This window comes from Temnothorax longispinosus, chromosome 7 (assembly GCF_030848805.1).
Source record: "Temnothorax longispinosus isolate EJ_2023e chromosome 7, Tlon_JGU_v1, whole genome shotgun sequence".
NCBI classification, from domain to species: Eukaryota; Metazoa; Arthropoda; class Insecta; order Hymenoptera; family Formicidae; genus Temnothorax; species Temnothorax longispinosus.
The window spans coordinates 15,592,377-15,616,026 of record NC_092364.1 but is presented as its reverse complement, the minus strand read 5'-3'; the positions used below and the strand labels follow the sequence as shown (position 1 = coordinate 15,616,026).

Genomic DNA, 23,650 nt, shown 5'->3' with positions numbered 1-23,650 from the left:
TCATAGATATTAAAATCGAGATTAAAATGGTGTTCAAAAAACATGTTTTAAAATGTAATTCTTATAGCATCAAACATTTCATTTATTATTCAATTGGATATTTCTTTAAATAATAGCACATTTTCTAAAAATGATATTTATAAGAATCAATTTTTATAGAAATTTCTCCTTTTCTTCTAACTATTACTTCTAAATCATGATAAAATAAAAAGTCTCAAGAATAAACAAAAAAATTACTTTTACACAAAATAAAAATCAATATTTACCGCAAAGTTGTTCCGCTGGTGCCCGATGCCTCTCCCAGGCCTCCTCCTCCTCTCAGGCTGTCCTCTCGGTTCGCTCGATGCTCGACACAACTCCACTGGCATCACACGTACACATGGATAACTATAATCGCGCGATAATGCTTTTAATAAATTATTTACAACACGATTAATAACAAGTATTACTCTTGTACATTTTAATATTTGTAAATTTAATAAATTGTTAATAAAAGAATAACATTTAATAAAAATGCTTTTTTGAGATATTTTAAGTTATATAAAGTTTTTGATAAGAAAAAATTGCAAATCTTGATATAATATATGTACTATTATAAATTTTATCTGATATATATTAGAAAGTAAAATGTTATATATAATATTATATATATATTTGTTATGAATTGTACCAGTTAAAATACAGATAGCAATTTAGTTTTTGCCTTAAAATGTTCCTCAATTTATGTGCTTTCAAAATATGCACAATAAAATTTTTATGTGCATCCCCTTTGGCTAAGTACCCTATGATATTCATTTTTGGGAAGGTTCGTTGGCCAAAGGAGATGAGTATGAAAATCTCATTGTGCATATTTTAAAAGCACATAAATTAAGGAACATTTTAGGACAAAAACCAAATTGCTATCTGTATTTTAACTGTATTTTAATAATACCTAACATACTGTGACCTAACCTAGAAAAAAAAGTACAGAATGTAAGATTAATATATATATTTAATATAAAAGTATCAGTTAAAATATAATAAAGAGACAACATAGTTAGCCTATATTGTCTCTTTATTATATTTTAACTGATACTTTTATATTAAATATATATATTAATCTTACACATTCCGTACCTTTTTATATATATATTAATATATTTTTATATAAAAATTTTACATTCTGTATTTTATTTAATTATTAATTAATAAAGAGACAATATAGTTAGCCTATGTTGTCTCTTTATTATTTAAATAAAATTATGTACTTACCAGTATTTACACAATTTTTTCTTGCTGAGTTGAAATGCGCGCGTCATGACGTCATGGCGGCCGACGTCTGCTCAGTAGAGATCAAACGTGATTGGCTCTTACTTTTTGAACCAACCAAACAACCTAGAGTATTGACTCAGCAGTTATCTGCTGAACGCGGCCATAGTTCTTTCTCCATATGCATCCTAAAGTTGCTAGTGACATTTTCCCTCCTGGAAATTACTAAACGGCTGCTCACTGCTGCTGCATTCTTGATTAAGGTTAAGGTAGTCCTTTCGCATTCAAGACATTCAAGTAAACAGTCCGTCATAAGGTAATTAAAAACATATTGCAACATCCCAATAATTATATTAAGTTGGCCAATAAGTCTGTGCGGTTTTTTACTTATAAATGTTACTTATAAATAACTGCACGACTTATTGGCTAACCTAATATTATTCCTTATTTTTCTCATTGTGTCCGAGCTCTAATACTTTTATTATAATGTTTATTATAGCCTTTTATACATAAAATAATAAAAGAAATTGTAAAAAAAACATAAAAAATTAATTTAAAAAATTAGATTGCATTTTGTAGAAGTATTTAATTTTACAAAATTACAACATGTATAAATATATATTTACTTTTTATTTTTAAATTATTATTTTTTATTATATTATAGTATATAACTAATTAAAATAATATGTGTTTATGTCAATTAAAATTTAAAGATTTTTGCAAAATTATTTATAAATTTAAAACATGAAAAATTCTTAAAAAAATTAGAATTTTGTACATTGCTTTCTCACCATTTTTAAGTGTGTAAATTAGGAATTTGCCAAAAGCATATCCCTGCACGCATGTGTGTGTATGTGTATATAATGTACCTTACAAATCCATTATTTGTTCCAGCGAGCAGGTACTTAAACTCTTGAATGATGGATCCGCTTATTACTGCTTCTGTAAGGAAAAAAGGCTGGAATTATTGAGGAAAGAGGCGATCAAGTGTGGACAAGTACCCAAGTACAACAGGTGTCGGCATCTTGCTAAGGATAAAATTAAGGAAATGCTCCTGAAGGACTAGACTTATTGTATTAGATTTAAGGTATGTGCACGTAGAGACCCGTGAAGAACGCGCGGACGATGTTGCATACAAAATGGAAAAAGAAATTGCAGCATGGGATCCGGCAGGCAATGCTAATGTTACAGCGGATCCCTTCAAGACCCTCTTCGTAGCTAGAATGGTAAGTGTTCAGCAAATATATAATTAAGCTATTACGTAGAATACATCTTAACATATGTTTGTTCTTCTGTTACAGAATTATGACACCTCAGAATCCAAACTGAGAAGAGAATTTGAAGTATATAGACCGGTAAAAAAAGGTAAATATTTTTCCAAAAATAAATTTTTTTTTTTTTTTAACTAGAATTTAATTAAGGTTTATTAACGAATTTGTTTTCTTTTTGCAGGTTGTGGTAACACAAAATACAATTAATGGCAAGCCTAGGGGATATGCTTTCATCGAGTATGAACATGAAAGAGATATGCACGGTAAGTAGCTGCAACTTAAAAAGATAAAAGAAAAAAAAAGAAACGTTACTCTTGTTGCGAAGCTCAATGAGCCCCATATAGTCTGGAATTTCATCTTATTTAGCGTCGCTTCCAGTTAGATATTATGGGGGTAGGGCTATAGTTAGGCTACTCATTTTCATTGATACTTAAACTAGACGGTACCGTTTGAGGAGGGGGGGGGGGGGTCTTCACCATACGCGCACTCGTGCAGGAATATCGTTCTGTAAATGCATAAATATGGTGAAAGCGAAACGAAACAAAACAAAAAACGACGCGAACGTTTATTGGCTAGCTTTGATTAATGCAGTTTTTATCTTGTTCTTGGTACAGCGTGGTGACCGCTGCCGACAACTAGTGCGGTTCACTATACCATGCAAAATCCCCGAACCTGCCTGATAAGATAGGTTTGTATTTGTGGTAAGATCCAACATCCATACAGCAACTTTTGTTAGCGTTTACTTTCCTATTTTATTTATCGTGTCTGATTTTGTCGAGCAAACGTGCGGTTTCAAATCGGATTATAAACGGGCATCCGCGTGATGACACCCGCAAGACTTTTTACGAGATTCTCCGACTCGGAATTTTGATATATATATAAACATATACATTCGAACGCCGTTTTTTCTCTTAGAACATGTCCCAGTAAAAAAAAAAATATAGAATTCGTCCTTCATGGATTCGTGGATCTGTGGATTCTAGGATTCACGTTCTACGTGCTGTAATCGGCTCGTAGAACATCTATAGGTTGTAAAATTTACGGACATTAGTATCTACAGAATCTACATGGTTCAATACCGGAGAATTCTTAGAAGCTATCTCTTCGAAACTCTGAGGCCGGTATTCATAGTCGGTTCTTATTTTTAAGACCGTCTTAAGTACGATCTTAAGATGTCATTAACCGATCACAGAGCCGTATTAGCATCTTAAGACATTACTTAAAACGGTCTTAAAATAAGAACCGACTATGAATACCGGCCTGAGTCTTGGAATGTACGTTCGAAGACCTGGTGGATTCGAGGGTCAGTGGCTCGGAGAGATGCTGTGAGAATCGTGGAATTTGTGCTTGTGAACGAGCGATTCTCAAAGTCCAGATAACGCCCGATTGTGTAATATCTAGACAATTTAGGATCTTGATATCGGCCAGTTCCAGGATCCGCAGTCCCAGGAATCATCCCATTTGTTAGGTTTCTCTCGGAGTTTGTCCTTTCGTTAGGACTGTAGACTTTGTAGACTAATTATTTAGGCGCGTGAATTTACCGGCGAATAGTAATTTCTGATCTGTAATCTTTTAGCTGCATACAAGTATGCGGACGGTAAAAAAATAAACGGCCGCAGGATCTTGGTTGATTTCGAGCGGGGCAGAACGACGAAGTGTTGGCTGCCACGGAGGCTTGGTGGCGGCTTAGGTGGCCGCGTAGACGTCAACATCAAGCATTCAGGGCGGGAAGATGACGAGAGGGAACGGGAGAGAGAAACCTCGGGGCGTGGCCTGGACAGAGACAGGTGAGTGGCAAGGAGTGAAATATATTAATTAACAATATGTGAAAGAAATTATGTATAAAAATTGTCATCTAATCGTTTCAGGGATCGCGACCGTTTGGATAGGGAACGTCGCAGATCGCGCGATCGTAAGCGAAGGACTCGGAGCAGATCGTGTGAACGCAGACGCAGGCGAAGTCGCGATCAATTGCCGGATCTCGATATCGAAGAGATCGAACGCCGTGGCAGAAGAGATCGTGACCAAAGCGAACGCGATCGGGATCGCAAGAGGCGACGGTCGCCAAGCAAGGATCGTAAGCGGCACAAGCGGGACATCCTGTAGAGAATTTTGTTTTTATGAAATGTGTGTGTGTGTGTATATCTCTTAACATTTTTACATTATTTAAGGAAATTTTAGAAAATGTATAAATCTTTAGAAATAAAAGTTAAAATATTTCTTTATAAAAATATTTCATCAATATTTCATAATGGAATTAGAAAAATTGCCAATGTTATAAAATTTTAACCCTTAAAGACTAAACCTCAAGTCTTAATAGCCTGAGGCTTTTTAAAAATTGATGTTTTTGGACAATTTAGTATTAATTATTGGCAACTTTTCTAATTCTATTCTTCGTCAGTCTTTTCTATCCCTATTATTGATAAGTAAAAGACGGTGATGAGTAAAAAATAAAGATGTACAATTGTTTTCAGCAACTTGGCAATGTCCATGAACTTTAGAGAAAGTAGTATCTCTTTTCATCTGTTCTCTTTCTCTTTCTCCGACGTTTAATTGTAGATGTCTGTCTTCTTTTAGAAATAAGAAATGTCCAACGTGATGTCGCTACAAAGAACAAACTCTATTTAACGCAATCTTCCTTGTCATCGGTCGGGATTCTGCGATGTATGAGTTTATCGACGTCCTTTCGTTTTGATACTCATTTTAATATTTTCTAATTTAATTTATTAACTTTATTTTATTTTAAACATTTTTATTTTTACAAGAAAACACAAATGTGTATTTTTTGTGATAAAATGAACATAAATACACAATGCAACAATACATATGTATTATTCATACACATATCTCTCGCTGGAGTTAGATTTTGCAGGGAAAATGAAGGAAGAACCAAGCATGGAGAAAATAAAAATCGAAGCGAATGAACTTCATCGTCGCTGTCTGATCGAACATCCGGTTTTATCCAATTCTTTTTAGGAATAGCATCCTCATACAGCCAACCATCTGTTGAGAGCAGATTGGCAGATTTTGAAGGTGTCTGCTGCAAATTTTGTCAATAGAATGTTAACAGGGATATAACAGAATCTGCTTAATAAACAGAATATATAATGGCAAATCCGCCGTAACCATTTAAATAATACAATGTATTCCAATTAAATTTTAAATGTTTACGAAATGATAGATCTGCTCCGTTTCTGCCAACAATTCGCTGTCAAATATTATTATATTAGCAGAGGCTCTGTCGGCAAAACACAAGTTTATTCTGCTGAAAAAAATATTTCAAAATTTTTTATATATTATTAATCAGAATTTCTAAGACTTCGTCTAAGAATTTTTCAGATTTTTGAACGTTTTCCAAAAAAAACGTGTCAGATAAAATAATGAAATATTTCAGATTTTTCCTGCCATCTTGGTGGAAAAATGTTTCAGAATTTTATATTTTTTATATGAATTAGAATATAAAAAAACCTCGACTAAAGTAGTAATAAAATATTTCAGATTTTTCCTGTCAACACATCTTTGCAGAAATCTGAATAAATATGATAAAATCCGCGCAATTTATCAGAAATATTTTTATGCATACAGATACTAAAATATTTCGAAAATCCTCATCCAATTAATTCTGAAAGTATATGAGAAATTTTACTTTTTTTTTCAGAATTTTTCATAAATCTAAAATATGAGAAATTCTTGGAAAATTTCCGAGAAAATATAAGAAATTTTTTCGCCAATATAATACGAACACAGGTAATAATTAACGGATCTGTTGCGCTATCTGAGCAAATCCGATGTGTCAATCTATTGTTATAATACTGCGGACTTCTCCCTGGGGCTAACTGGGGTCGCTTCGGCAACATCATCGAGAATAACAATAGGCTTCAATGGCTTCATAATCACGAGCGTGTCGATGCGACGGCAACCTCGTGAGCTTGGTCCCGTGAGCGGCCGTATGACCACATTGACCACGTTTGACGAATCGACCTGTGGGAGGCATTGTCGATTTGTCGCGTAAGCGTTCCGCTCGCAAGCGAGAAGATCGCGTGCGTTTCCGAGAACCGCGGCACGGTATAAGTACGAAAACTGCGACCGCGGCTAGCTCAATCAGCTGGCTCAACTAAATGGAACGCGGCGATAACGCGGCGCGAAAGGATATCCTCCCGGCGGCCGCGAACGCCAAATAGTTTTTATCTTAGCGGCCGGGTAAATATTTATCGTCGCGCTAAACAGCAAGCGGACGGGGCGTTTGATCGGCCGCCGCCGACAAAGTTCCTCAGCGCGCTATAAATGCCGTTTATAACCTCGCTTGGGACTAATTGTCAGATGGACTTGGGTGAGTACGGAGATTGTTTTCTGCTCGTGACTATTCGCGATATTCTCAATTTGATATTGTCTGTTTTCTTCAGCTCTAACCACTTGGGTACTTTTTTTTTCGCAAATTAGTGTGACCACGCTGTGCGGGCAACATGAAGTTCGCGGAGCATCTGTCAGCCCACATTACGCCCGAGTGGCGTAAGCAGTATATTAGCTACGAGGTATGACATCAAGTACAAACACTTAAGCCTACGCTGTACTAATGCACGGATAATATGGACATGAACAATGAGATTGTAATAAACGTCGAGTTTCAAATATCACTACGTAGACGTGTACATTCAAGTGCTGTGTGTTTTGACTTTGCAGGAGATGAAAGCGATGCTTTACACGGCGGTCGAAGAAGCGCCCTCGGACGAAAGCGTAGAGCCAGAAGTGATATCACGCCACTTTGCGTCGTTTGACGAGGTGTTTTTTACATTCTGCGATCGCGAATTAAAGAAAATCAATACGTTTTACTCAGGTGAGGGTATCTGGGGCATTAAAATCATTGATCCTGTAATCCTCCTGTGATGCTAATTGTCTGTTTATTACAGAAAAATTGGCAGAAGCAACGCGCAAGTATGCAGCTTTGCAAAGTGAGTTGAAGACTGCAGTGGAGCTGCAGCGGGGAAGCGGGAAGAACAAAGGAAAGGCCAGCGCAAAACCACTTCTGCCTACCAGAAAGCTTAGGGACCTAAAACTCGCATTTTCAGAATTTTACCTTTCCCTGATCCTTCTTCAGAACTATCAGAACCTTAATCACACCGGATTCCGAAAGATTCTCAAGAAGCACGACAAGGTATCCTACTGCGCAATGATGCTTTTTGTAATTTTTTGCTTGGTCGCATGCTTGTATAATTACAGAGGCTATAATTATCCCAATGTCATTAGCATCATGTCTTTTCTCCTATAGTTACAAAGTAGTGGTGCAAGAAACAACTGCGGTGTATGACACAATATCCATATTCCCTGTATATCCCAAGTGATCCCAAGTAAAAGCCAGTAATTGTTCTCAACAGTTTGTATTATTTTATTGTATAGTTGTCTATAATGTTCCTACAACGCATTTCCAAATGCTTTCAGTTACTGTCAGTTGACGCCGGTTCAAAATGGAGAGTCGAGTGTGTGGAGACGTCACACTTCTACACGTCCAAAGATATAGACAAATTGATTCAGGAAACGGAAGCTATGGTGACGAACGATCTCGAGGGCGGCGATCGGCAGCGCGCTATGAAACGTCTTCGGGTGCCACCGCTTGGCGAGCATCAGAGTCCATGGACTACCTTCAAAGTTGGTTTATTCTCGGGTAGCTTTATCGTTCTATCTGTCGCAGTTGTTCTCTCAGGTATTGTATTCATCTGCATTATAAATGGAAACGTGGTTTGCAGCTGCGCTAAAATCTCGTTATTTTTTCAGCCGTCTTTCACGACAGCGGAGAGAACCTCAAGATCGCATTTAGATTATATCGAGGTCCTTTTCTTATTATTGAATTTCTATTCCTTATCGGGATTAATGTCTACGGATGGAGATCTTCCGGTGTCAATCACGTTTTGATATTCGAGCTGGACCCGCGAAATCATCTTTCGGAGCAGCATCTCATGGAATTGGCCGCAGTCCTCGGCGTCGTCTGGACGCTTAGCTTATTAAGTTTCTTGTACAGTGCCAGCCTAAGCATACCACCGTATGTGAATCCATTGGCACTCGTCTGCATCATGCTGGTCTTTCTATTGAACCCGGTTAAGATGTTTCGTCACGAAGCTCGTTTCTGGCTGCTCAAAATCATAGTAAGCATAATTAGCGCAACAAACACATCTCTCCTATCATATGAATAAAACATTGAATTTAGCCTTTCATCTTGTTTTAGGGACGCGTTTTAATATCGCCATTCGCGTACGTCAATTTTGCTGACTTCTGGCTGGCGGACCAGTTCAACAGTTTGGCGACTGCGTTCTTGGACTTTCACTTTTTAATATGCTTCTACATTACAAACGGCGATTGGTTGAAGGCGGGCGACACTGTGCAATGCATGTCCGGCTCTCTCGTGATCAGACCTATTGTGAATTGCTTACCGGCGTGGTTTCGCTTCGCGCAGTGCGTCCGTAGATATCGAGACTCTAAAGAGGCCTTTCCGCATTTAGTGAATGCTGGGAAGTATTCTACGACGTTTCTCGTTGTCGCCGCCAATACTTTATACGCTTATCACGCAGGTATGTTGAATTACGTGTACTAAAAATGTGTCTTTTTACAGTTTAAGTTTTTAATGTCTCAAAAGTAACAAAAAGATGATACACTTTTGCAGCGGAATATAATAATCGATGGGAGAATCCATGGTTGTGGCTATGGGTGTGTAGCTGCCTTATTAATTCGATATATTCGTACACGTGGGACCTTAAGATGGATTGGGGCCTTTTAGACAGCAACGCCGGTGAAAATCGTTTTTTGCGCGAGGAAGTGGTTTACTCGGCAGCCGTAAGTAAAATGATAAGTAGCAATATTTAATTGTAAAAAGGGATATATTACATATTACACGCGTTTTTCAGTGGTTTTATTATTTCGCAATAATAGAAGATTTTGTACTACGATTTATATGGATTGCGAGTGTTGTCCTCGTTGAATGCGGATATATCTCTGGCGATTTAATGACTTCTATAGTAGCACCTCTCGAGGTCTTTAGGTAAGTACACTTTTTGCCATTGCTCGATTTTATTTTAAAATTTTCTTGTGTCTTTCTGATTCATCGCAAAACCTCATTCTTTTAGGCGATTTGTATGGAACTTTTTCCGTTTGGAGAACGAACATTTGAATAATTGCGGTAAATTTCGTGCCGTACGTGATATCTCGATAGCACCTATAGAAAGCTCCGATCAGACACAGATTTTACGTATGATGGACGATGAGAACGGTGTACTTAATAGGGGTAAACGTAAAGGCGGCGGTAAAAAGCAGAACAATACGAAAGAGGAGAAACGAGCGCTGCTTAAAGAAGAAACTATAGATATCGATATATCAAATGCCAGTTGAATAGTTTAAGATTTTTGTACAATTGTTATCTTTAATTTTCTCCAATATGGAAAGCCTCCGAACTTTTGGTACTTAGCGAAAATGACTTGCATGATTTTGTAAATGACATATCGATTTTGCTAGAAGATAGATGATTACATGTTTTCCAGCAGATTGTAAAATTGTAATTATTATAGTGCCTTTCACGCTTCTCTCGTATAAGATACTTTACGATAAATTGTAACAATTCAAGATGTAGCCTGCACCAAAAGTCTTCCATCACAAAGACGAACAATTATAGCTTAAGTAAACAATTTCACGAATTTTATAGCTTTTAGATACAGGCATATATATCTTTGAAGATGTAATACGTGTCATACGAAGCATGTGCTTTTGCATGCGAACTGTACGAATTGTTGAGTAAGGTCATTTTGCCTGCCATTTTAGATGCCATTATACACTATAATTTTATTAGCCGTGTTGTTACCAATATTTTTTCTACAAATGCCATTTTTTAATAATAGGTAATCGATGCCACGAGTAAATACTTATACGAATATTGAAAGTAGAGAGAAAGGAAGTATTGATACAAAGTAGTCTGATGTTAAACTACGCTCATACATAAGTGATACTAAATATGTATTAATACTAAAGAGGCTGTTATAATGTGCTTTTTTATATATATTGAACATACTTATTGTACTTATATCATGTAGTTACATCGGCCTATATATGTAGTTATGTAAATTATTTTCCAGTAGTAAGCCAAAGTAGAGTACCAAACTTGTAAATTCGATATTTAATTTACTAATACTCTGCATTATTTGGATAGTAACATTTCGTATGTAAAATAGTATTACGATTATCCAATTGTTTTATATAAATGTGTTATAAGTATTCTATCATAAAAGTATTCTATCACAGTTGTTTGGAATGTAAACGTTAAATATTTTTGTATCTTATATACGGTAATTTCTGACATTCTTATAATGCTTAATGTACAAGTACATGCATTATACTATTGTGTATGATAATTTCTTAAGCAAGACTATGTACATAATTTTAAATATTGCAATATATTGATTATACCTCATATTATAATAAAATGTTTTAATATATATTGCTATAGGTACTCCAGTCACCGAAACAACACATTTAAGAAAAATAATATTTCAGTAATTTACTTTTCAATGCTTTATTTTAATTTTCAAGTTTAGATTTATAGGTCTTATGCCTCTGTAAGATAGCGAACAAGCCTAACTTCGGTAGAGCAAATAGCATTTACGACGATGTTACGTAACAAGATAACGTATAATAACGGCAGCAATCGTTTCCTTCTTTGTTCTTCCGTTCTCTGAGAACGACGGATCGTTAAAACCGCTCCTTCGCGAATTTTCATACTAACTTACATTGTTTGTTTTATATGCAATAGTTATTAAATGTGAAAAATTGGTGTTGCGTTCTTAAATAATTCATATTTACGTCTTTAATTGTCTGATCATTCTATTCATCTATAATTGCACTTATTATATAGATTTATTATATCTATTAAGAATTGAATTGAATCTACAATGACACTATATATCAAATTACATTTAGAAATCATATATGAAACATTATTACGTATCACATAGAATTTTTGCGACAAATTGAATCATTAAGAACCATTGTCTCCTTGAAAAATTAGCACGAACAAAAGAATGAAGTTGAAGTTAGTCGAAAGGGGGATTAAAAGGATAGAGAATTCACATTAATTATATCTTAATTGACAATTTTAATAAAATGATCCTTATCGTTACATAACATTACGTGTCGGACACAAAATGATATAATAATATATTATTAACTATATATAGCAATAATCTGACGATGTATAACAATTAATGATTGCAACTATGATCAACGTGTCATCATAATGTACGATAACAATCGAACGGAATAGTATATGTATAATAAGGAAGTGAACATACAATAATAATAATATAATAATATACTGTACAATTTGTCGGGCGCACCGATTCCTTCTATCGATTAAAACAACAAAACTTAGCATACGCTGGATTCCCTTAGCTTATCTAAGGATAATATGTATAACAACCGCGTTCGTGCATGTCCAAAAAGTGGCAGATATTCAAGTGACGGCTCCACACCCTTTTCTTTGTCGCTCCGCCATACGTTCCTCGTACTTAAAACGAGATAAGTATATGCTCACGTTGCTCTAAGGAGACATAAGAGAACGATCATGGGGAGCGAGCGTGAAAAAGAGCGGTTTCAATGGTCTTGGAACGCGGTAGGGAAATAAAAGGAATGCAGTAACAATATATTGCGGGAATTACGCTCTTTCGACGCGCACGAACGTAGTTAAATAAAAGTAACAGAAAATAAAATGTTCAAAAGACTTGCTCGATATGTGAAGCGACATCCAGTTGCTCTATTCGTACGGCGCGATTATAGGCGATTAATACTAATTGTATATTTACAAATCTCAAATAAGAGCAAGCAGAACGTAAAAACCGGAATGGTCCCAATGTGCGATTGGCCCGAACTGACGAAATCTTTTCTCTCTGCAGATCTCTTAAACATATATGTATATAATATATGTATATATATATATATATATATATATATATATATATTTCTTTCTAAAGTACTTCTCAGTAAAATCTAGGAAGAGTAATCTCGCAGGCCTAAAATATAATATGTATATATGTTAGATCGTGGTCCCCGATAAACCATGTCCTCTTCTCGACACATTCGAGGTGCAAGTTCTGTGATTCGTGAGTCCCTTTAAAAAGTTCAGCGAAAAACTATTACACACAGATACTCTCGGGGGGGTTCGCTGTCCCCCTCTCGATCTTCGATTTCCCCATCGTTCGCTCATCCATTTGTTATGTTTCGTGCCGTAAAGTTACTTATTTAATTGCAATATTAATACGTGCATCAACGGCGGGAGAATCGGACCGGCGGACGAATCAAGCAATTCTCTCTTTTGAAATTTATTTATATCTTATATTTTTATTGCTTCTAGCGATCCGACCACTAATCCCATTCATCTGCCGTTACTACGCCACGAGCTACTCGAGTTACTTAAATCTATAATATTCGCGATACAACAAAGAACCCAGCCCGAAATGATCTGTCGAATCAATGTCGATTTGATTGATCGATGTGATTGATGAATGGTTGCTGTCGAATACTGATTCATATTTTTATCTTGTTACTTTGTGTAAAAATTGTTCTTATAATTGTTTTTATGTTAATTGAGCAATTGCGAATATTTCTTTTAGATTTCTATTGTGTTTCGGTCAATTCACTACATCGAATTCGAATACAATATATATTTATATATACTGTGCTTTTCCATTTTACATCGAGACAATAGAAAACTTATAGAAATATTCGTAATTGCTGAATTAACATAAAAATTACTACAATGAGGTCGAAGATGACAAAAATATAAACCTACATTCGACATCGACCATTCATCAACGTAAGTATCGACGTCAATTCGACTAATCATTTCTGGCTGGAAAGGGAATAAGATAGAGCAGTTAGAACGAAACAGGAAAACATTCATTCTTGATGTGACTACGAAACCAGATATCCTATAATAACGCATAACGTATATGGTTGTGTCGTCGATGTGTATGATAGAACGTATTATCTTGAGACAAATGTCCCGAATCAAGTCGTCATTGCACGCCTTTGACTTTGAAGCTTTTCTTTTTTTCCGAAACCCGCTCGAATTAAAAAAAAATGCACAACGTTCGTCTCATCAATTCTACATTGAAAATTCTGCATTGATGAATAAAAGACTCGATTTCTTTACGTTATTTCGATGATTGTTTGATCCTATTTCGTAGCGCACGCGGAAGAACGCGCGAAGGAAAAAAGAAAGGAGATTTAACATATATATGATCGGTCGTCGTTTCGTCCCGCATGCGATTAATACCGATCGTCTCGTCGCGTTTATTCCACTTTCCAGAAGGCCGCGGCAAGAATTCATCGAGACGGGGAAGAGGAGGGACGTTAACGTAGCGCGGAATTAAAAGCGCGACCCCGCCGAGGAGCGTGATACTTTCCGCGCGGCGCGCCGTGTCGCGCCGAGGCGACAAGGAGGCGGAGAGAGAAAAGGCGAGAGATGAGAGAAGGTGGAGAAACGACGAGAGAGAAACGCGCGTAAAATCCCAGTTGGCAAAAGCGAGCAAAGCGAGCGGCCGTTATACGCGTCGCGTTCCGTTCTCAGCGCCGTCATTACCCGGGGCTCTCCCTCGCGAGACGGCGGCGGCGCCGATCGCGCAGAAAATCGCGATGCCGCGCTGCGCCGCGCCGGCGGGACGGGTTCTCGTCGCGTGGCACGGAAAACAAGCAGGAGAACCTGGGCCGAATAATAAAACGTAAACGAGACGCGGACGCGGCTCTTAAGTTCTCGTTTAAGGGAACTTGGCCGACGCCGGTGTCGATCGGTATATACCTGATTGGTGTATCGCGGGTATATATAAATAGGCGGCCGGTAGGCACCGAGGGACTTGAATATCCCGTCCAGGGGGGCAGGATTCCCGCGAGTTTCCTGTTCCCGGCCTCATGCCCGTCCCATTCTGGTCGTGGAAAGCAAAAAAAAGTTGTCGGCTCGCTCGCTCGCTCGCTCGCGATCGTTTGTGTGGACTGGAGTCGCGCGCGCCCGGTTTATCGCGCAGCTTCGAAAGCACGTGGGGCAAATACGCGCTGGACGGAGCAAAGCCGCGCAAGGCTGATAAGCGCCAGATAAGAGCCAGCGCGCAAGCAATTAATCCGCTGAGCCGCGCGATAATTATCGGAAATGGGCCAGGTCTGAAATACTTGGTTTACTGTTTAATAAAACATTCTCTGTGGCATTTTATAAAAGCTTTTTATTTTAGCAAATTATTTTTAAACGGCGACACGTGGCACGTTATCCTTCTTTTTAACTCTTTGTTCCAATTAATTAATTTCAGAAAATATTAGAAACGTTAATTTAAACTAACGTTTTTCTTATCTCAATGTTATCTCAACTGTCCGATGTGTAAATCAAGTTTTCATTCCTGATGAATTTTGTGAAAATATAGTCCGTCAAACAAAAACATGGATTCTAAGAGGAGTTTATTCTCAGCGACGGTAAACTTTCTCTTGGTCTCCTTCGTGCGTCATAATTACCCAGCGGGATACTCGGAAGGAACTAAACCGCAGTATTAATTGAAATATTTACAGGTAATGTTCATAATTTCGCGAAACTTCGCAGACGCGAGTTTTTCATATTCTCACGTACCGATCGGTCTCTTTCCGCGGATAACGAGACGTGTGCTTCGCGATGCGTGATGTAATCTCCGTAATCCTTCCCTCCGCGCGAAAACAGAATCGATGAACAGAATTCACGTTTTATATCCTCGCGCTTTCAATTTCAGTCGGAGAGATAATCAGCGTTCTATCAACGCAACGACTCGCAAGAACTGCGTCCGTATCCTAAGCTTACGTCGTAGACTTTTGAGCTACCATGTACAGATTGCTGATTGCGACAGGACGGAATAATGCATCCAAACGGTTTACGGTGTTTATAGTTAACTTGATATGTTCCTTGCGCCTTTTCCGCCTGGTTCTAACGAAAAGTGACGCGCGATAAGATTCCCGCGGAGAACAGGTCGTATCGATGGAAAATCGACGGAGCTTTATTCTTCGAAATTTTCAACCGCGACGTGGCTCAATAAATATGAAATAAGAAGAAACTTGTTTTATATGATGACTGTGAAAAATAATATCTTTAAATCTTATTAAAATAAGTTTCCTCTTATATAATAAAACGAAAAGTTAGAACGGAATAATAGAATATTTGCATGCAAGATCACGAAACTTTGAAGATTAGGAACTCAGTCCCGCGAAGAATGAACCTCCATCTCTATTCCTTATGACTCATTTATTCTCGGCAAGAAAAATACTGTTTTCACATGTAGACGCACATCGATATCTCACGTGCTTCTCTTGCAAGAAAAGAAATGCGAGGAACTTGCCAACGTGACCGATAACAACATTCCTCGATCAAGAACGTCATTTCCCGACATATGATGATTGTTTCATAGTGACGATTGTCTCTTTTCTTTAAACGATTTCTTTAAACGTATTACAAACGAGTATTATAAATTTAAAGGAAAGTAATATTATCCTTGAATAAATATAATCAATTTTCGTGTCAATTCTTATTAGTCACAAACTACATGTGTGTCTCATGTACATTTTCTTTTACGAACTATAGTAATCTTTACAAATTATAGTCGACTAAACATTTTGTAACGAAAACATTCGTATCGATTTGTAAAGACCACCACATTGACGAAACCGATATCGGAGTGCATTTCTTCGCATTAACGTCATAAATATTTAATACAAAATTTAAAAGCCTAATAGAATAACAAATTTTTCTTATCGTTTAACAAGATCATGGAGAATCGAAGAGAAATGCATGGAAACAATTTAATGTTTCTTCTAAAATAGTAATCATTTTTTAGATTTGAAAAAATAATAATGCTTCTGACGTCCCTTAATTCTTCTCCTCGATACACGATAACGTTCGCCGGGACATTTCGGCGCGCAATAAATATGTGATACAAACTGAATACTTTTAGGATTGCCACACTTTTTTCGACGATATGCGTCTTGCGCACGGACTGCGCGCAACAAAATGCACTTTTCGCCTCCGTGCCGCGCTTTATTTCCATTTTACCGCTTCGCGAACGCGATGATGAGGTCTCGTACAAAGAACGCTTGGATCGAGGATCAAGGTGATCCCTCATCATGGCACTGATTCGACAGTTTCGAGTAACGGCGGTGGAAGTTCATTCCTAGTAGCACGAGAGCGAATTTTACATTCCCACGTGTTTCTTAGCACCACCAAGTATCGATAAGTATATTACTTATCTATCATCGACTCATTCCGATCGCGCTGAGGAAGGTGGAAGCCAGATTTCAGCCTGCACCCGGCATTGCCTTGAAAAGAAGCATCCGCAAAATGGAGTCGACGCCCGGCATCTCCACTTCATCGTGGAAATCGTGGGCGTATCCACCGTTCTCTTGACCCCTTCGCGACAAGACGCGATTTTTACGTCGTTCCGGAGGTAGCGAATCGATCTACCGTCAGGAGCACACTTTCCTCGCCCGCGTCGTCGACGGGGAAGAACGCCGCGGCTGTTCATTGATCTCGGCGCGGCTCTATCTCGGGATAGAGGGACTGACAAGCAAGAACGAGGGGATGACAGGCGGAAGATCTCGACGGATATCGCGGAGAAAAGAGTACTCGTCAATCCGATCGATCGGATCTTCCGGCCGTCGTCTCGATTCCCCCGTCGACGAGACGAAAAAGCGGTGCGAACGCGAGGGATTTTTAAGGAGGAACGACTACGTCGATTACGCGAATCGTCGCTCACAGGTGCGTGATGATGATCTCGTCGTCGAGGTCGTCCTTCTCGTCGTCGGTCTCCTCCGGCTGATTCGCCTCGGCAGCTGCCTGGGCAGCCTTCGGGTCCTCGGCGATCGCCTTGAGCCGCCGTTGCTTGCGCCTGTGCAGCAGCTCGACGATGATGTAGCCTATGCTGCCGGTGATCAGCACCGTCAGCATCACGTACAGCTTCATACGGGCGCAGAGGTGCGTGCTGTACGCGTAGGCGATCACGAAGCCGGCGCTCTCCCACAGCCTGTAGTTCGAGAAGGCCGCCTCCTTGTTGCGCCTGAACAGCGTGCCGTAGAGTCCTACAATAGTCAAGAAAGTGAGTACTCGCTGTGGCGAGGAAAACTTAAGAATTAACGATTTAGCATCTAAGAAATTTATTGACAAGAAATATAGTTTCCACACAGAAAAAAATAAAATATTTTTGATTTAAAAATATTTTTAATTTTATCGTGGAAATCTTGAAATGAGATTATATTGCTTTGAACGAAGAAAACTTGCTTGAATGAAGTCATTTATATAGTTTAAGTTTTATATATACTTCAATCAAGAAAAAAAAAGTAGAAACAAAAAGCTGAAATTTTTATAAGAAGATTATATATTCTTGCGTATATATACAAGTATATCAGTGTTGATCTGACACTTCTTTTTTTTCTTTGCGACAATGAAACGATAAAGTGACAAACGATCTCGTTTGTCGCGGGTTGACTTAACAGGTGCTTTATCGGATTTGCAGCTACGAATAGATATGCATCCAGCACCTGTATCAGCATACCATTACCATTGTGCATGCACCGAGGTCGATCGTTTTACGTTCATCGTCGCTATACGCGTTTGACGGCGAAATAACGAGCCTACAGGTGGATCGAATCCTTGACTCGTCGGCGCTCGTTAGATGCGCTTTCAGAAAGCACGTAACAGCGATAATGATAGCGCTGCACGGCGATGCACGATACCGCGTTAGGGAAATAAATGACCCAAATGGAGGCGGGAAATCCGTGGGAGAGAAATAGAATACGAGAGTGTACATTAGTCTGTTATGACGATAGCCTCAATCGCTAAAAACGTCTTTATTTAAACTAAAGAGAATGTGCTGTAACTCGACAAATGGAATTTTCCAATCTGTTTCTTTAAGACTGCGCAATAACAATTTATTATCTTAACACAAACAACTTTGAAATTGTTCGAAGAAAATTTTTATCGTATATTAATCGTTGTAATTTTTCTGAGATTCTTCTGTGACACTTTTTAGAGGCGTTTTTAGGTAATAATGTCGCCCACATTATTTAGCACGCTAAAATTAGAGATTCTCACGGTACACGCGTTACGCGCAATTAACTGACAAAACCGGATGGGAAGCAAGTGCAGCTGTCTATTGTGCGTTTTTGTATACACGTGGTCGAACAGATTTGCATATCGACTTCTGCAAAATTTCCTATCGTGATTCAAACACATCGGCAAAGAGCGATTAATCTCGCAAGAGTTACACGCCGAGGCAACAAAAAAAAAACGCTCAAGACTCACTTTCTGAACGTCTGTGCAGAAGCTCTAATTACATACAAAGACAGACCTGCTGTGCGCGAGCAACGCAAAATTGCTGTGTATCATTCGGTCGTTTATTGTACAAGCGATCGTAACAGTGATTGTAAACGTGAAAATTATTATTGAAACGTCGCTCGAATATTCTTTCAGTTCAAAAAAAAGGAATCACAATTATCTTTATCCAACAAGCCTAAAAATTTACAATTTCTAATGCGAATATCTCTTTTCGTTAACCACAGCGCAGCGTGACGATGAGTGCGGAATATGGAACGAAATGTCCTTAAGAGAGAACTCTGTGCCTGAGAGTATCGGGACATCGCGCTCGGATAGTCTCTTTTCGATTCAAGAAAAAGGGACCACTATTATCTTTATGTAACAAGCCTAAAAATTTTTAATTTTTAATGCGAATATCTCTTTATGTTAACCACAGCGTGACGGAGAGCGGAAGATGAAACGAAATGTCCTTGAGAAAGAACTATGGGCCTGAGAAATTAGTAAGATATGGAGTTTTTTTTCTGATGCGAGCATTACCTCTGTGAATTTTTGAACATGACCCAATCAACGAAGGCCAAAATCATCGTCTTCCGCTGTCGCCGTAATAAGCACACGTAATAAGTACACGTAATGAGTATTTGCTTAATTTCAGATGAGCAATCTTTTTGTAGTGAACGAGTACAAAGAGAACATCTTCTGAGAATGTCTTCATTTAGAGTACAAAAAGACGCTGATAGTATTTCTTATTTATAAAAAAATCTAGCATGTAGCCATCGTTTAAAATGTTTTATACTAAAATGTCTTACACATCACGAAATTAACGTTCGAAATCGCGTCTCGCGATTATGCCTCTTAAAAGATTCTCCCGGACGCTCATCTTGGAAGACACTCTCATTAATCATACGCCGTTTATTAATACGGCCGATTATGCGACGACGACGACGACATATGTAAACCGTAAGCAAAATTATGTTATTATCGATCCAGCAGACGGTAATTACCAAAGCAATTTATCTGCTCATTAATCCGCAATTTATTATTTCCTCCTGGCACGCTTGACTTTTTTTACCAATTACGTCATCGAACTTTCCACCTAACGTCTCATCAATAGCGAGCGATCGCTAAAGAGGGGACACTTTTTACGGACGCGACATCCGCTTGGAAAATCGACATTTACATAATGCGAAGTCAAAGCTAAGTGGTTTTATGGATCCTGCGAACTCAGCGGCGATAAAATCCACCTGTTCTCTCTTCCTTTTTTTCCGAACTGGGTCGATCAGTGACCCTAACTCTCAGCAGGGACGTTAATATTGATGAGAAGCGATATATCTTCAGGTAAATATTACTTGTCGTGAATGCATTAAGAACGCCCGTAAAGTGTTCGTCTGATCTATCAATATTCGTATTGACTGCGAGCAAACAAATGCGAGATGTAGCCGGTAAATCTTGATGGGACCAATGGCTTATAATCAAAATTCATAGATCCGGTTTTCGAAGAATGGCCCACTGAATAGACCCATATGTCCAAGACGATTCGCTATCTCCTACCGTGTTACGAACTTCAATCCGATAATAGTAAATAATTTTTTTAACACATAGATAGAAATAAGTCTTATACGATCGGGCTAGATCTTTTGTGCCTAATAATATTATTCGCGTGAATTTATTATGTACATTTCTTCGCGTCAGTGAACTACGCGCCGTTATTTACGGTCTTGAGACACAGTTTCAAACTAAAGCTAGAATAGTACAATCACATAATTAAATTGATAATTAATTTAATAACACTTATTAATTACTTTAATTAAAATAAACATAACAAAATTGGCATATTTAAAATATTGACAGTTCTGCGAAATCTCTTTCCACACGTTCAGCACAATCTCTTTTATCACGTATAAGAAATTTTTTTCGCCTTTTTTTTGCCTCGCAATATTTTAGTTGACATTAACATGTAAAATGCGATAAATACTCACCGTTAACTTGTGTCTGCCACACGGCATCGCCCACACCCCACAGTCCCGAGACCGAGAAAAAGATATAGGGATTGTCGGGGTGAGGCTTCCACATGAGGAGAACCACCACGAGAGAGGCGTGAACAATGGCCCCCAATGCCATCAGTGGCTGTCTGCCGACGAATTTCATTAATGAACCGAATAGCAAGGAACAGCCGGCGTTGACTACCCCGAAGCAGATCATGACATAGCCGACTCTGTGGACGCCCAGAGCGCAGGAGATGTATGCCTAGAAAGCAGACACAAAAGGATTCAATTTAATGTCTTTCCTTTCTTTTAATTCGCTGAAGACAGTCTACGGTATTCCGAGTCCGAATGAAGATTTCTGATATATTAGATAGCTGGAACACGATACACCAATAAAACTTTAAAGAAAATTGCAACTAAAAATGAGTCAACTTTTAGTTCCCGTTAAATGTCAAGCAAATATATAATAGCAGAATTAATTTTTTGTTACTTTAAAATTTTCTATCGAGATTGTAAAGAGATTGTATTAAAATCTGTTATAAAGACAATGTAAAGATGCGAAAATGAAAGAAGTTGATTGACATCTTGGAAGGAAACAGTGTTAATAATAATTTACAATAAATGATGATTTTAAACTTTTTTTTCTTTCTCCTTAATATAAAAATATTTCTGATATAAACATAGTAACGCTATAGATATGTCTTAAAATTGTATAGCATAAGTCAAATCACAAGATCCACGAGATGTAATCAGTCTCTTTCATTTCTGTTGCTTCTACACATAACGGGATTTATATGTATGTTAATATAGTTTACAAAACAAAGATGATTATTGGCCGGTTCGAATGGCATACTATTAAGAATATTATACAAGTAAAAGATTACTAAATACTTTTCTTTTCTATGTATAACGATGCGCTTGTTCTGAAAAAAAGCTGATGTCAATTTATTGCTTTCGGATGCATTTAGGGGTTATTATAATCCCATCAGTCATCATTGCTGACATAATAAGATGACTGAGATTGAGTTAAAAAACTTTTTCATTTTGTGAATTTTTTTACGTATTTCATCTCTCTCTAAATTCATTATAACTCAAGAGAATTACCAAACTCCGAAAACGTAGACACACACATATCCTTGAATCCTTGAGAGCATTACAAGGATACTCTTTTCCAATATTATACTAGGACTATTTGATCATATCTGATTATTTCTGTTTAAAATAAGAATGATAATTGATAACGTTGTGTTGAAAATAAAAATATATTTTGGGGCATTATAATTAAAGAAAAAAATCTGACGTTACGTTGAGCAAGATAACATTTGGAATTACTTCTGGAATTACACTGAAAATGATTAATGCAAAAGAGTAATGATGGACTTAAAGAATAATTGTAGACGTACTATTAAACATCGACTATTAATCATAAAGCGGATTAAACTTGATTTATAAGCTGTATAAAATGTTCGTTTGCCCACCCCAAAATCATGGCATTAAACATTTCGTAAAAACGTTTAATTTCGTGCGGCGCTTGTTACATTCCGGGCATTATTCCGATATAAAATATATCACTAAGATCTAAAGCTGAGATAAGGAACTGCCAGTGATTATTATACATTTTTTTGTAGAAATTAAATGTAAAGTAGTGTCATAAATACGTGATTATCCACGCGCGATCTCTCGCAAGATGCGGGCGTCGTATCTTCTCGAGCGTCTTAACTGCCAAATACACTAATCTCAAACGAGGCATTCCTTTTAATTTACTTACATTTACAACGCTATCTCGAATGATAGAAGGTGCATTAAACGCATTTATCGCGTGATCATTCCGGGCCGATCGTTAACGCGTAAATACCCCTCGCTTAAACGCAGGACGCCCTTCGTAATCTCGAGTCAGAATTTTTACGGCGGCGTCTCGCAGCCATGCCGAAGGACATTTAACGTCTCGCGATCAAGTGGCGATTTAACGTTTAATCGCGAATACGCCGTCATTTTGAACGTCACGGCCGCATTATTGCACAAAATAACGTGTCTTTAATCCTTCCTGTGTTACATTAATACATGGATTGTATAATCTCAGGTGGATATTAAAAGAGCGAAGTGATTTATTTATGATACCACACGTGTAATATCCGCTGATATTTTTATACCGTGTACAAAAATTATTTTGCATTTGCAGCGGCATTTTCAACGTAAGAACTCAACACGGAGTGTACTACGTTGATGGATTGAAGCAATCTTTTTCTCAAAATGCATCTGCATTCGAACAGTTCTTTTTCCCATGCATAATACATGTCATATTATATCATCCGCGGCTCCCAAGGTGAGCTACTATCTCATTTAATAAGTAAATATTCAAAACATCTTAAAAAAAATTTTTTTAATAAAAAAAGTTATTGGCAAACAAATTTCACTGCTTTGTCCAGTGATAAATTTACAGTTGATAAATCGACAAGTCATTTCTTCGAAAGTAATGATTATTTCTGCTGCTTACTTCATAAAATTCTAAATAAAACGTTTTAGTAAAATGTCCAAAAAAATTTTTTAAAATCAGGAGAGTTTAATTATGCACATAAAAATGCATTTTATTAACTTCTCAGCAGATTGCGTCAATTCGCGATTAACATTTCCTTCGGGGTCGAGCAGCGTACAATTTCATTGAACTCGAAATGTATCATCGCATTCTTTTAATACTTCTGTGCGATTTTCCGCCGAACGACATCCGCGAACGTTTGAATGGACTTATGTGTGTCCCGAGGCGTTCACGAGATCGGACCGGATCGAGCGGTGGCCGCGACACGTGCACGCAT

General features: G+C 37.7%; 2 protein-coding genes and 1 pseudogene across 5 annotated transcripts in view; 2 read left to right on the top strand and 1 right to left on the bottom strand.

The window, feature by feature from the left end:
- The first annotated feature begins 1,425 nt into the window (after window positions 1-1,425).
- Window positions 1,426-4,761, top strand: LOC139816073 (U1 small nuclear ribonucleoprotein 70 kDa-like; annotated as a pseudogene).
- A 1,621-nt stretch (window positions 4,762-6,382) lies between these two features.
- Window positions 6,383-10,046, top strand: LOC139815696 (solute carrier family 53 member 1). 2 transcript variants are annotated; one of them, XM_071782776.1, is made up of 10 exons: window positions 6,383-6,849; window positions 6,923-7,051; window positions 7,200-7,353; window positions 7,427-7,671; window positions 7,956-8,217; window positions 8,289-8,656; window positions 8,737-9,079; window positions 9,172-9,341; window positions 9,413-9,546; window positions 9,632-10,046. In XM_071782776.1, the coding sequence occupies exons 2-10, from the start codon at window positions 6,983-6,985 to the stop codon at window positions 9,891-9,893; spliced, it is 2,007 nt and encodes a 668-aa protein (XP_071638877.1). In that variant the 5' UTR covers window positions 6,383-6,849; window positions 6,923-6,982; the 3' UTR covers window positions 9,894-10,046. The 2 variants fall into 2 exon arrangements, with proteins under 2 accessions (XP_071638877.1, XP_071638876.1); XM_071782775.1 differs by having other exon boundaries at window positions 6,384-6,849; window positions 6,960-7,051.
- A 1,580-nt stretch (window positions 10,047-11,626) lies between these two features.
- LOC139815697 (UNC93-like protein) overlaps window positions 11,627-23,650 on the bottom strand; it is a 54,824-nt gene continuing 42,800 nt past the window's right edge. For all 3 annotated transcript variants that reach the window (XM_071782780.1, XM_071782779.1, XM_071782778.1), the window contains exons 5-6: window positions 20,835-21,102; window positions 11,627-17,624 (exon numbers count right to left, since the gene is read on the bottom strand). In XM_071782780.1, coding sequence (XP_071638881.1) covers window positions 17,299-17,624; window positions 20,835-21,102 — 594 coding nt within the window. In that variant the 3' untranslated portion in view covers window positions 11,627-17,298. The remainder of the gene's footprint in view (window positions 17,625-20,834; window positions 21,103-23,650) is intronic.

Coding starts and splice junctions, on each gene's coding strand:
- LOC139815696 (XM_071782776.1), top strand. CDS start 6,983: ATGAAGTTCGCGGAGCATCTGTCAGCCCACATTACGCCCGAGTGGCGT. Junction 7,672..7,955: donor TTCTCAAGAAGCACGACAAG/GTATCCTACTGC, acceptor AAATGCTTTCAG/TTACTGTCAGTTGACGCCGG. Junction 9,342..9,412: donor AAGTGGTTTACTCGGCAGCC/GTAAGTAAAATG, acceptor CGCGTTTTTCAG/TGGTTTTATTATTTCGCAAT.